At 43.2% G+C, this 13,324-nt stretch overlaps 1 protein-coding gene and 1 long non-coding RNA gene across 14 annotated transcripts in view; one reads left to right on the top strand and one right to left on the bottom strand.

The window, feature by feature from the left end:
• The window catches only part of GALNT10 (polypeptide N-acetylgalactosaminyltransferase 10), a 216,131-nt gene that overhangs the window by 114,256 nt on the left and 88,551 nt on the right, over positions 1-13,324 (top strand). For all 13 annotated transcript variants that reach the window (XR_013378346.1, XR_013378345.1, XR_013378341.1 and 10 more), the window contains exon 4: positions 10,729-10,895. Coding sequence is in view for 2 of the 13 variants with exons in the window: in XM_077895782.1 (XP_077751908.1) it covers positions 10,729-10,895 (167 nt within the window). In the remaining 11 variants the exon portion in view is untranslated. The remainder of the gene's footprint in view (positions 1-10,728; positions 10,896-13,324) is intronic.
• The window catches only part of LOC144312768 (uncharacterized), a 29,401-nt gene continuing 23,635 nt past the window's right edge, over positions 7,559-13,324 (bottom strand). Inside the window, exons 2-3 of the long non-coding RNA XR_013378348.1 lie at positions 11,664-11,914; positions 7,559-11,100 (exon numbers count right to left, since the gene is read on the bottom strand). This is a non-coding gene — a long non-coding RNA (uncharacterized LOC144312768). The remainder of the gene's footprint in view (positions 11,101-11,663; positions 11,915-13,324) is intronic.

Genomic DNA, 13,324 nt, shown 5'->3' with positions numbered 1-13,324 from the left:
GGAGAGATCATGTGAGCAAGCACAAGCAAAGGGAGGGGCACAGGGAGAGGGAGAAGCAGACTCCTTGATGAGCAGGGAGCCCGATGAGGAGCTCTATCCCAGGACCCAAGATCATGACCTGAGCCAAAGGCAGATGCTTAACCAACTGAGCCACCCAGGCAGCCCCTGTAAGTCCACTTTAAAAAGGAGGAAACAGGCCCATTTTAAAAAGGAAAAAACTGAGGCTTGCAGAGGTTTGGTGACTTGCCCAAGGTTATGCAACTAATAGTCTTTTTGGTTCCACATCCATACAAACTACGTCTCATAAATGTAAATAAACATTGAATGGACATCAGCAAGCATATTGAAAGCATCCGCATTCCTCCTTGTGGTCGTTTTTATGCTGAAGTTCTCTAGGCTGTGTGGTCCAGCGACCCACAGACCTGCTAGGCCCCCGGCAGCACTTGGAACATGACAGCAGACACCAGCTCCTTGAAACTATGCAAGATTCAGATTTATTCTTTACATGCAGAGTTTCCAAAGGCTTTCCTCTTTGTGTTGTGACTAAAGTGAAGAGCCAGCCCCAGCTCCCAGTCCAGTACACACTGGCTGTGTGGTCTGGGATCTCCATGCAGCCTCTGTAAGCCTCACCTCCATACTTGGAGCACAAAAGGGTTGGACTAGGCCCTTCCACCTCAAGTTCAACCCCACAATCATAAGTCACCTATTCACTGTTGGTGCAGGGCTGAGCGCAAGGATACACCACTCATAATGCCTTCACACTTCGTCTTTCTAGTCTGTTTTCTTTTTTTTTTTTTTTTTTCTAGTCTGTTTTCATCTGCTCTCCCCTCACAGCCACATGCAGTGAGGCAGGAAAAAATATCATAATTTACTACTGCTTATTTATTTGTCTGCCCCCCCCCCCTTCCAACTCTGTATCCCTTAGGGACAATGCCTTGTTCCTCACCAGTGTGATCCCAGGGCTTAGCATAGTACCTGTGACAGAGTAGGTGCTCAGGAAACATTTCTTAAATACATGTGTGATTGAAGAAGTGAGCAAATGAGAATATTTTGAGCCATGAGCTGGCTAAAGCCTGGGTTACCAAGAATAGGATGCATGTCTACAAGAACAAAACTCTTTTATTTAGGGCTCACTAAAGCCCTGTGCCTCTCTCTGGAATGTCCATCCCTGATTCCAAGAGAATTGAAATCAGGAGCGTCCTCTTGCTGTGAGTTCTTCCCCACATTTACCCATCTCCAAGGACGGAGGTAGCCACTCCCTCCACATGGCTGTTTTACATGTACAGGCTCACCTAGTTACCATGACATTCTCATGGCATTATCATCCCCATTTCACAGATAAGAAACTGAGGCTCTGCAAGGATGGAAACCCACCCCTGGGTCTCATGGCTGCAGAGTGGCAGGGTCAGGATTCAAACCCAAGTCGAGAGCATTTTTGCTCCCTTAGGCACATACAATATCAGGTTTGTTCAATTGACTTGCAGTTCAGTTAGGTCTGCGGACGGTATCCCATGCTAGGGAATTAAATGTCTTTTATCATTCCCTTCAAAATGATTGGATTGTTCTATTCAAAGATGGCTTGCAGAGAAGATTTTTGAAATGCTTCCCTTTGATTCTGACTTCCTTTCTTTTATATTCTAGTGCTCCAGCATTAAGCTCCGAGGGTGCATCTTAAGGGCCAGTATATTAGATTTGTCTTTGTGTCCCAGGAGCTCAGAATCCTTCAGGGAATATTAATTTGGGGGCTGCTCCACCACTGATGGGCTCAGTTATCTCTCACTCGTCCCACCGCCTCCCACCCTCATGACAGCCCTCAGCCCTGACCCCTTTCTCCCAGTCAGTGATAAACAGAATTCTGCAGTGGGAGACAGAGGCTGCCCCATGCAGATCAGAGGTGACTCCTGGGGCACCATTTCTCCCTCTGGCCTTCAGAAGCCATCCTTAGGTCCAAAACAGATTAATTTGATTAAGAGGGCTTAGAGATGATCCAGTGATAACAGCAAGGATTCTTTTAGTGACGAGCGACAGAGACCTAACTCAGACAGACTTAAGAAAATGTATTGACTCACAAAACTGAAAAGGGCAGGAGCAGAGCTTGGCTTCTGCTATAGCTGGATCCGAGCCCCTAAATGATGCCAGTAGGAACCCCTTTCCAACTCTAGGCTCTATTTTCTATTCTGTTCAATTCACTTTAAAACAGGGAACAAAAAAAAAAAAAAAAAGTAAAACAGGGAACACACATGGTGGCCCTAGGCAGACGAGACTTATATCCTCCCATATTTAATGTCAACAGAAAAGAGCCAATTTCTCTCTTAGCAGAGATGTACTCTAATTTACAGGTGCTCATCCTTGAATTGTCACTTTGTTGGAGAGATGCAGTGTTCTGATTGCTGAGCCAGACTCCCTTGCCCCTCTCAAGGCAAGGCAAGGACCTCCCCGTGAACCCTATAGAATTAAAGGGTGGAAGATTCCTCAAGGAAAATCAGGATGCTATTACCAAAGAAGGAGAAAGAATATAGAGCAGGTGCCCGAGACTTGCCCTTTGCATCTGTCCAGTTCCCTTATTGGCATGAGGGGAACCTGAGATCCAGCCAGAAAAAGGGGCTTGGATTGTTGCATGGCTGAGCAGAAACTAGAAGCCAGGGTGTCAGACTTCTGCTTAGTTCCTTGGATTTTTGTCTTTTATCTCTTCGTTCTTCTTTTTACTTGTATAATTAATATCATTGCTACATTATCCATATAAAAGTATTAACATGTATAAAGGGCAGATGGGATTTCAGTCCAGGCTGTCGCCCTTACCAGCTCTTTGACCTCAGGCAAGTTACTTAGCTTCTCTGTGCCTGGTTTCTTCCTCTTTGTAATGGGAATAATGATAGTCTGTACCTGGAAAGAGCATTGTGACAATTAAATGAAATGACTTTGTGCATATAAAGTGCTTAGAACATTGCTTGACATAATGGAGATCCTTAACAGATATTTTCTGTTATCATCATTATCATCTTCTACTTTATTTTTAACTGCTTGTCAGCATTCCATAGTGTGAAGTGTCCATCATTTATTTAATCTTTCCCTGTTGATGGACATTTACTTTGTTTCTCCTCATTTCACTATTTCAGAGTGGGTCAGGGAATGCCCCGGCCATGGCCCTTTGTCCTCATGCTGTGCTTGTGTAAGTCTTGGGTTGGAACCTCCTCAGACTGTGAACCACGTGATAATGGAAGTGCCTCAAGGGACTTACGGGCTAAACCTCCACAGGTGCCCCTTTTAGGGCATCAATGGGGGGGCAGAAATATTGAGGCAAGAGGGCATTGCCATCAAGTGGGTTTGCCATGTGCCGTGTTATAGAAACAAATATGTGGGCAGAGAAGTGTGCAGAAAAGACATTCCCTAAATATTTAGCAGAGGTCAGCCCCAAGTGTTAGGATGGTACTGGGATTGTGCATTAGCCTTTCTGTGTTTTTTAGATTTTTATCCTAAGCAGTTATCATTATTGTCATCAAGAAAAACACTGTGGTATTTTTTTTAATTCAAGTATAATTAGCATACAGTATTATATTAATTTCAGGTGCACAATATAGTAACTTAACAATTCTTTATGCAGTGCTCATCACGATAAGTGTACTCTTTTTTTTTTTTTTTTTTTAAGATTTTTAATGTATTTATTCATGAAAGAGAGGCAGAGACACAGGCAGAGGGAGAAGCAGGCTCCATGCACCGGGAGCCCGACGTGGGATTCGATCCCAGGTCTCCAGAATCGCGCCCTGGGCCAAAGGCAGGCGCTAAACCACTACACCACCCAGGGATCCCCGATAAGTGTACTCTTAATCCCCTTCACCTCTTTCACCCCTGCCCCACTCCTCTCCCCTCTGGTAACCATCAGCTCATTCTCTATAGTTAAGAGTCTGTTCTTTTGTTTGTCTCTTTTTATTTTTGGTTGGTTTGCTTTGTTTCTTAAATCCCACATATGAATGAAAATGTATAGTATCTGTCTTCCTCTGACTTATTTTGCTTAGTATTACATCCTCTAGATCCATTCCTGTTGTTGCAAATGGCAAGATTTCATTCTTTGTTATGGCTGAATAATATTCCATTGTCTGTCGATGGACACTTGGGCTGTTTCCATGTCTTGGCTATTGTAAATAATGCAATGCAGTACACATAGGGGTGCATGTATCTTTCTGAATTAGTCTTTTTGCTTTCTTTGGGTAAATAGTAGTGGAATTAGTGGATCATATGGTAATTCTATTTTCAATTTTTTGAGGAACCTCCATACTGCTCCACAGTGGCTGCACCAGTTTGCATTCCCACCAACGGTGCAAGAGGGTTCCTTTTTCTCCAAATCCTTGCCAACACCTGCTGTTTCTTATTTTTTTTTTTTTTTTTTTTTTTTTTTAGTCATTCCAACAGGTATAAAGTGATGCTCAACATCAGTAATCATTAGGGAAATGCAAATTAAAACCACAATGAGATATCATTTTACACCTGTCAGAATGGCTAAAATAAGTGTTATTTTAAATAAATACTATGTAGATTTGAGTCTAGGATCCAAGTAACTTGCCTCTGTGGGTCCTATTTTCAATGTATGGAAAATGGGATTAGCACTCTCTGGTTCACCTTCTTCCCTGGGGTGAAAGGAAAGAGAAGGAAAAGTGCTCTGGGAACCATCAGACACAATGAACCATGGGAAGGCAGAGTTGTCTGGTCATGGCCAAACCCAGCCTCCTTACATTGGGAGTATAGTGCCCAGTTTCTCTTCCTGGAGACTGCATTTTCTTTTCTAAAGGCATTGGGCACAGGGATGCCTCATGTTTGTCACACATCAAAGAACTGTGCGTAACTCTACCATCTAGTGTTGAAATCTTAAGACACAGTATGCAGACAGGTCTTAAAGGGGACTGCTAGGATGGGGGTGTCAGTGTGGGTGGGGGCCTTCTGTTTCCTCCTCACCGTCTCCAGCCAGGCCTCCTCTTCCTGCTGTTATCTGAGGCCTCATAAGAACAGGAAAGACAGGGCTTTTTGCATGAACTCCCCTACAGGAGGGTGGCTTGTGGACAAGTTTGTGGAACCAAACTTCCTGCTGGAGTCTGGAGAGATTGATTTCAGCATGTCACACAATTTTTTATTTAAACAAAGGGCCTCTACTAAGCTGGAACCAGACTAATGACTAGTGCCCATGGCAAAAGTCAAAGTGCTGTTGTGTGTTTATTTAGTAAATAAATGAGTGGATGGATAGAGAAGGGAGAAAAAGAGTAGTCCCCAGGTCCCTAACAAAGGTACATGTTCAAGGCTATGATCCAAGCTGAGCCTTTCATTTGAGTTCTGAATAATCTGTAATTCCATGATTGAATCAAAGTAGAAGTGAATTTAGTCTATTGTGGTGTTGCCTATTTCCCTTAATACATGATGGTGTTTGTGTGTCTGCTGGCAGGCTGTGGGGCCCAGCCTGGGGTTTGAGAGAGCCAGGCCTCTCTGTAGGGTAATAGCTCTATTGTATTTCACCCCGTGGACTCCAGGCAACTTATTACTGCTAACCAGCACCCCCAACTCTGCTTCAATCAAACAAGCCTCCTGTGAGATTGGATGGAAGGCAGGAATTTCTATAGCAAACTAGATAGCACCTGTCTTTCTTGGCCACAGAAGACCCAGCCGATTTAGGGAAAGGGATTTTTAAGAAGAGGTGCTTTAGTTTATTTGTGAAAACCCACATAATGAAGTTGGAGACGGCTCCCAGAGAACCTGGTTGACTTGACCAAAGGGATTAGAGGTGGGGGAGAGGCTGTCGGAGGGCTGCTGCCTGAGGCCTGGATAGAAAAGTTCCAACCAGATAGAGGAGCAAGACAGGATGTGAAAGAAGTCCCAAGGTCCCAAGGGGAAAAAGACTGACTTGTCTAGCAGAACTATACTGGCAGAATTGGGGGGGGGGGGGAGGCGGGGGCCTATCTACACAGCTGGAACTGAGCTCACTGCCAGATACCAAGGGTCCATTCTTGGTCTTGCCCTCCATCTCTAGCTTCCCTTGGTGTCTCTAGCAGAAGTAGAATTTGAGACTAAGGAGACTGTGGGTCCTAACCCATTTCCGCCTAATGTTTCTTTCTGAAAATTATCAGACATACAGAAAAGTTTCAAAAGAATTGTACATTGATGCTCATGTTTCACCATCTAGGTCCTGGAGTTAGCATTTCTCTTCCTGCTTGATCACATATCTGTCCATCCCTCTCTCCATCTGTCAATCTATTTTACTTTTTCAGATGTTTCAAAGTAAGTTGCAGAGAGCCCCTGGTGCATTTTAACAGTTGAACAATAGATTGCAGTGACATATGAAAGGAGACATTTTGTTGTTACATTTGTTGTTCCATAATTCCTCCAAAAAACTTCTTACCAGTCTTGCGGAGCTCCCTCCCACAATGTCTTTTATTTCTGGGCTGTCAAGTTCAAAGGTCTCCGGGGGCCTGCGAGGCAATGTAAGGGAGTGAAACAGCTCTGGTATATGGCTGTGGAGAGTGGTAAGAGCTGAGGGGACCCAGAGAGCACCTGCTTCATGGAGAGGAGTGTCCACTGTCAACTCCTGCCCACTGCTGCCATGTGAGACTCATGAGAATGTTTTGTGAAATCTTCTACTTTGAAGTGTTTACAGACTGGACAAAGGTCATCAAAGATGACTTTTGTGTATGAGTTTTCTGTTGCTGCCATGGCAGGTTACCAGAAACTTAGCAGTTTAAACAACACAAAGTTATTCTTAACAGCTCTGCAAGTCAGACCCAGTCCAACATGGGTCTCACTGGGTTAAAATCAGTGTTGACCAGGCTGCATTCCCTTCTAGGAGCCTGGGGGAATCTTGCTTATATGGGGTTGTTGGCAGACTGGTTATGAAAAGTGAAACTCATTTTTTCTTGCTGCCCATCAGCTGAGGAATCATTCCCAGCTTCTAAAGGAAGCTTTCCTTTGCTTATGCCCACTTATGCCCACTTTCCTTGGCTTATGACCCCCTTCCTTCATCTTCAAAGCCAGCAATGGTGAGTTGAGTCCCTCTCACACTTCAGTTCTCTACTTTTTCCTTCTCAAACTCTGACTCATCCAGAAAGGTTCTCTACCTTTAAGGACACCTGTGGTTATATTGGACCTACTTGGGTAATCCAGGCTCCTCAAACCATCTCAAGGTTCTAAACCTTAACCACATCTGCAAAGTCCCCTTTGTCATGTAAGCTTCTGAGGATTAAGGTGTAGACATCTTCGGGCTGCTACTCTGTCTACCATACGTAGCTTCTGACTGGAGACAAGGTAGACAGTTTTGTCATTCCCTCTGGGCCTCCCTGGTCCTCAGGTCCCATATTCTGGGCCCTGGGAAAACCCCTAATATCTCTAATTAAATCAACCCCACAGAAAAAAGGAAATGAAGGACAAAAGGAATATCAAATGTTATATAATGAGATTGTTAGTAGTGATATTGGTATTGCTTTTCTGAAACAATTATATATTATAGGAAAAAGCAAATAAGTAACTATGCTAATGTTAAGAACCTAGATTTTTAGCAAAAGAGGTAAAATATATAAAGCCAGACAAAACATCACAAGAAAACTATAAACCAATATCTGTTTTGGATGTAGATGCAAAAGTCCTCAATAAAATACTAGCAAACCAAATTCAACAATATATAAGAAGGATTATATACCATGACCAAGTAGGGTTTATCCTAGGAATGCAAGGTTGGTTCAACATATGAAAATCAATGTTATACACTTAATTAATAGAATAAAGAACAAAACTATATGATCATTTCAGTAGATGCAGAAAAAGTATTTGACAAAATCCAACACTCTTCCATGATAAAAAACACTCGACAAATTCAGAATATAAGGGAACTTCATCAAGTTAATAAAGAACATCTATGAAAAACCCACATTAACATTATATTTATTGGTGAAATATTGTAAGCTTTTCCTCCTAAGACCAGGAACAAAATATGGGTTTATGCTCTTGCCACTTCTATTTAACGTTGTACTGGAGTTTCTAAACAAAGCAGTTAGACAAGAAAAAGAAATAAAAGCATCTAGATTGGAAAAAGTGAAACTCTACTTGCTCATGACATTGTCTTATGTATAGAAAATCCTAAGGAATACACACATACACAGAAATTCATAGAACTAATAAGTGAGTTCAGCAAGTTGTAGGATACAAGTTCAGTATACAAAAATCAATCATATTTCTATACATTAGTGAGAAAAATCTAAAAACAAAATGCATATTTACTAGACATTTCTCCAGAGAAATTCTACAAATGGCTAACAAGCATTTGAAAATATACTCAAAATCATTAGTCATTAGGAAAATGCAAGTCACACCATAATGAGATACCACTTCACACCCACTAGGAATCAAAAGGATGGACAATAACAAGAGTTGGACAGCATGTGGAGAAATCAGAACACTCAGAGGTTGCTAGCGGAAATGTAAAATGTTCCTGCAACTTTGGAAAACAGTTTGACAGTTCCTCAAAGAGTTAAACATGGATTTACCATATGGCGTAGCAGTTCTACTCCTTGGCATATACACAAGAGAACTGAAAACACGGTTACACAAAAACTTATACATGAATATTCGTAGAGCATTATTCATAATAGCCAAAAGGTAGAAACAACTCAAATATCAATCAATTGATGAATACGTAGATAATATATAGTATACCCATACAGTGGAATATTATTCAGCCATAAAAGGAATGAAGTACTGATACATGCTACAACATAGATGAACCTCAAAGTCATGTTCAGTGAAAGAAGCCAGACACAAAAGGCCACATATTAATGTTCTGCTTACATAAAACCTCCAGGATAGGAAAACTAATGGAAACAGAAAGCAAATTAGTGGTTACTAAAGACTGAGGGGAGGGATAATGGATAGTGACTGCTGATGGATATGAAGTTTATTTTGGGGGTGATTAAAATGTTCTGGAATTAGATAGTGGTAATGGTTGTACAACTTTGTGAGGATATTAAAAACTACTGGGTCACTTGGGTGGCTCAGTCAGTTAAGTGTCTGCCTTCAGCTCAGGTCATGATCTTAGTCGTGGGATGGAGCCCTGTGTCACACGCTCTGCTCAGCAAGGAGTCTGCTTCTCTCTGTCTCATATTCTCACTCTCTCTCAAGTAAATAAATAAAATCTTTTAAAAAAATAGTGAATTATACACTTTAAAAGGGTGAATTTTATGTTGAATTTTATGGTATGTGAATTATATCTCAATTAAAAAGAACATGCAATATAAAATTAATGTTCAGTAAAACTCTGTAGTCCTATATATTAAATATAAAACTTCAGCATGAACTCATGATGTTATGTATGAAAATATATTTCTAGCTCAGGAGTGCTTGGATGGCTTAGTCAGTTAAGCGTCTGCCTTCAGCTCATGGTCACGATCCCAGGGTGCTAGGATTGAGCCCCACACTGGGATCTGTGCTGGGTGTGGAGTCTGCTTGATATTCTCTCCATCTCCCTCTGCCCTTCCCCAACTTCCTCCACCCCTTTCCTTCTGTCTGTACTTTTCCTATATTTTCCTGTACCTCAACCAAATAGTTGATGTGGTAATTTTCCTTCATTATAGTATCCCAACTAGTAAATGATAGAATAAGAGTCTCACCATTTTGCAAACCCGTGATGATGAAATGAAGGATTTAGGCATTGATCATCAGTGGCCACCAACATTACAAAAGGAAAGACAACTGGACAGTATGTGTCTCCTGTAGGAGGCTCACACCACTATGAAGAGGTTGCCAGAGTATCTCATCAAAGTAGGCTAAGCCTCTAGATCTTGCTACTGATTTACAGGAACCAAAGAGGGGTGAACAGAGGAACATGTTCAGAGACACCACAAAGACGCAAGCAGCAAAATGCAGACTGTAGGAAATCCAATAGCACAAATGACCCAGTTTCTTCAAGAAAGAAATTGTAAGGAAAAAAGAGACTTAGAAGGCACATCAGCTAGAAGCAGCATGTGGGCTTTGTCTTGATCTTGATTTAAACAACTATAAAAAGGTAGAAGAAGATTGGCAGAACTTGAACACCAGCTAGATATTTGACGATATTAAGGAACTCTGTTAATTCTTTTGGCTGTTACATTGACATTAAAGATCCACAGGGCAGGGCCCTCCACCCCCATGCTTACCATGGGACTGGTAGAGAGCAGAGGAAAAAAATATGCCCTCTGCCAGCAGAATCCAAGGAGTGAGCAGAGGGGCTGAGCCAGTGAAGCCCAGTTTATTCTTCCAGACTTGTGGGTAAAAGGTTTCTCTTCCACTGGTGAGGAGTGTGCAAGGGGTGAGGAGAGAGGCCAGAGCATTACTGAAGGACTGTCTTCTGTTTGGAATCATGAGGATAGGTAACCATGTACCGTGTACCTATAATGATAGAGGCTTAAACAGGTTAGCACATGGAGAGCACCCAACCCCGGTGCTGCTCCCTCAGTGCTGGCTGTTGTCAGTTTGTAACTGCTCTTATACAGAGTCAGGGTCGTCTTATATACATATCCCTGTGTACCGTGTGTGCAGGAATTGAAGGCAGGACTTCGGGATGCTAAGTGGAAGAGGTTCTAGTGACTGAGGTGTCCCTGGCTTGCAGTCATCCCAGAAGCTGGAAAGGAGTGGTATTTGTGGTTAGCCAAACTGTGTGCTTCTTGAGTTCTCTTGGTAAGACAAGAGCTGAACCTGTCCTCTCTTGTCCCCTGTGTCTCCCTCTAGCTGCAACAGTAAACGCTACCTGGAGACGCTCCCCAACACCAGCATCATCATCCCCTTCCACAACGAGGGCTGGTCCTCTCTCCTCCGCACTGTCCACAGCGTGCTGAACCGCTCACCCTCGGAGCTGATCGCCGAAATTGTGCTGGTTGATGACTTCAGTGATCGAGGTAGGGCCCACCCCAACCAGCTTCCTGGCCAAAGGGGAGACAGATTTTCTTCTTCAGCAGCACCAACATATGGGCCACCATTTACTGATGCTTGCTGTGTGCCTGGCTATGACTCTGGCCTTGTACACAGTATCTCATTTAGTTCCCACAACATGAAGTAGATTCTGTTTTTGTCCTGTTTATATTCATGTAGCAATGTACTAAACTGCAAATAACAGAAAACTCGATCAACAATAGCTCAAACCAGTAAGGGATTCATTCATTCATTCATTCATTCATTCATTCATTCATTCATTTCATAATAAGATCCAGGATTGGTACAGCTGCCTCAGGCTATCATCAAAGAACCAGGCTTTTCTGTTCCTGCTGCCTCATCCTCATGGTCACACAATGGGCTGATGTCTAGGAAGTCTGCCTTTCAGAGAAGAATAAGGAAGAGAGGTAAAGAGAACAGAACCTCCCTTTTTCAAGATTTTGCCTTCTTATTCAGGAAAGTCTTCTCATTCAGGAAAGACTTTTGGCTAGAACTCTGACATCCAGGCATCCCTATCTGCCAGGATGGCTGCAAATATAAGTGTTTTGACTTGGGGCCTCTTGAATAGAGGTAGGAGAGGAAGAAGTGCACTAGAGAAGCTATTGAGTGAGCCCTTCTACAGTATCTGTCACAGCATTCCACAGATGAGAAGACTGAACCACAGCTTGCCTGCTCTGAACGGGCTTGTTGTGGCTGTACCTGAAGGCCACAGGAGTAGGGTTATACTCACTTACTCTTGCTACCTGTGTACCAACCACAGCAGGGCCCTCTGTCCTAGAGCAGGCCAACTTCCATCCTTCCTTCGGGTCTTCCCCTGCTGTTCCCTCTGCCCGGGCACTCTCTTCCCAGATCTTCCCATGGTTGGCTCCTCCAGCACCACCACCACTCATTCTTCTCCATGTGTGGTTGCACGGCTGTTTGTTGGCCTGTTTGTTGTTAGTCCTCCTTACTAGATCATTTGTGGTCCAGAGCAGGTGACTCATATCTGTGTGTGAATTAGTGAATGAATGAACAAGGAGGGAAGAAGGAAGGAAATGCATGGTGCGCGCGCACACGCACACTAGCTATACTAGCAGCAGGGTCCTCTTCAGTCACTGAGACAGATGTGGTTGGGGAAGACACAGACATTCCTTCCATGCCTGGTGCTAGCCTATGTCTTTGTGCGCAGCCTTGGGTCCCTGTCACTTGTTTTCTGAAGCATCAGCTGTCCTGGAAAGTGGACCTATAACACTTGACAGGATCACTCTGTGCATGTTGTGGGGCATTAGTCCTCCAGAGGTAGAATAAACCAGACATCAGCTGGATTAGAAACAAGTGTTTCTCCTTGCTCAATTAGAAAAGAATTTTAAGACCATCTAGGCTGCTGGCTTCCACTGTGCATCTCAGAGCAGTAAGGGTCCCAGGATGCTTTAGGGAGTACTATGAGCAGAATGGCGAACCTCACAGGTGCAGGTGGGATTCAGGTCCCTCTCCTGGCATGGTCTATATTTGGTTTCTGAAGAGGAACTGCCCTGCTTAAAAATGTGTGATAATCACAGATGCCACTTAGCCTGCTCATTGTACAGGTGGGAAACCCAAGGACTGGGGCATGGACAGGCTTAACTAGAGCACACAGCTGGCTGGTTGCAGAGAAGGGATGAGAAGCCCATCTCTGGGCTCCCAGTGTAGCCTGTCCCTCCTCACCTTGGCTGGCTACGAAAAACATCTATAGACGTGCATTACTCTTTTCTATCCCCAAGGACACTTCTCAATAAATTACTTTTCCATTGTATTAAAGAGCAGAGTTTTTGCTACAAAAGAGCTCATTATCAAACACATCCTATCCTGGACTGTAATGGTTTCCATCTCTAATATCCCAGTGATAAAAATAACATGATGCAATCCCCCACCCCCTCAATAATAAAAGAATGTGACAGTCTTGAGGAAGAAGGGACAAATTTCATGAGAATTCCATCTTCTAAGTGCATCTCTTTCTCCAGAGAGCAAAAACACTGATCCAGTGCGGTGCCATGGCCAGACCCTAATAAGACAGGGAAGAGAAGAGATACTAGCCCACTTCTCAGTGGCCCCTAACTGTGACCTCTTTTTCTCAATGAATCAGGCATGCAGCCCAGAGGTGAACTCTTTCTTCTGCCCCTCAGTCCTGAGCATTAGCTGTCAGATTCCACAACCTGCATTTTTCAGAAAAGCAATCATTATTCATGCTTTGAGAAGAAATTCTTAAGGCAGCTTTGGAAGAAAACTTACTCAGCAGTGATTGTTTTAAAAATGAGATTTGGGAGAAACAATTTCAGAACTATGGAGAGGCCTGTCCAAAGTACAGCAAATATGGGCCATCATAAAAGACAGATTTCTCTGGGCCGTCTGAGCAGAGGCAGTTCTCAGAGTCGAAATT

Source organism: Canis aureus, chromosome 4 (assembly GCF_053574225.1).
Source record: "Canis aureus isolate CA01 chromosome 4, VMU_Caureus_v.1.0, whole genome shotgun sequence".
Lineage (NCBI taxonomy): Eukaryota > Metazoa > Chordata > Mammalia > Carnivora > Canidae > Canis > Canis aureus.
The sequence above is the reverse complement of the archived record's forward strand: the minus strand, read 5'-3'. Positions and strand labels throughout refer to the sequence as shown.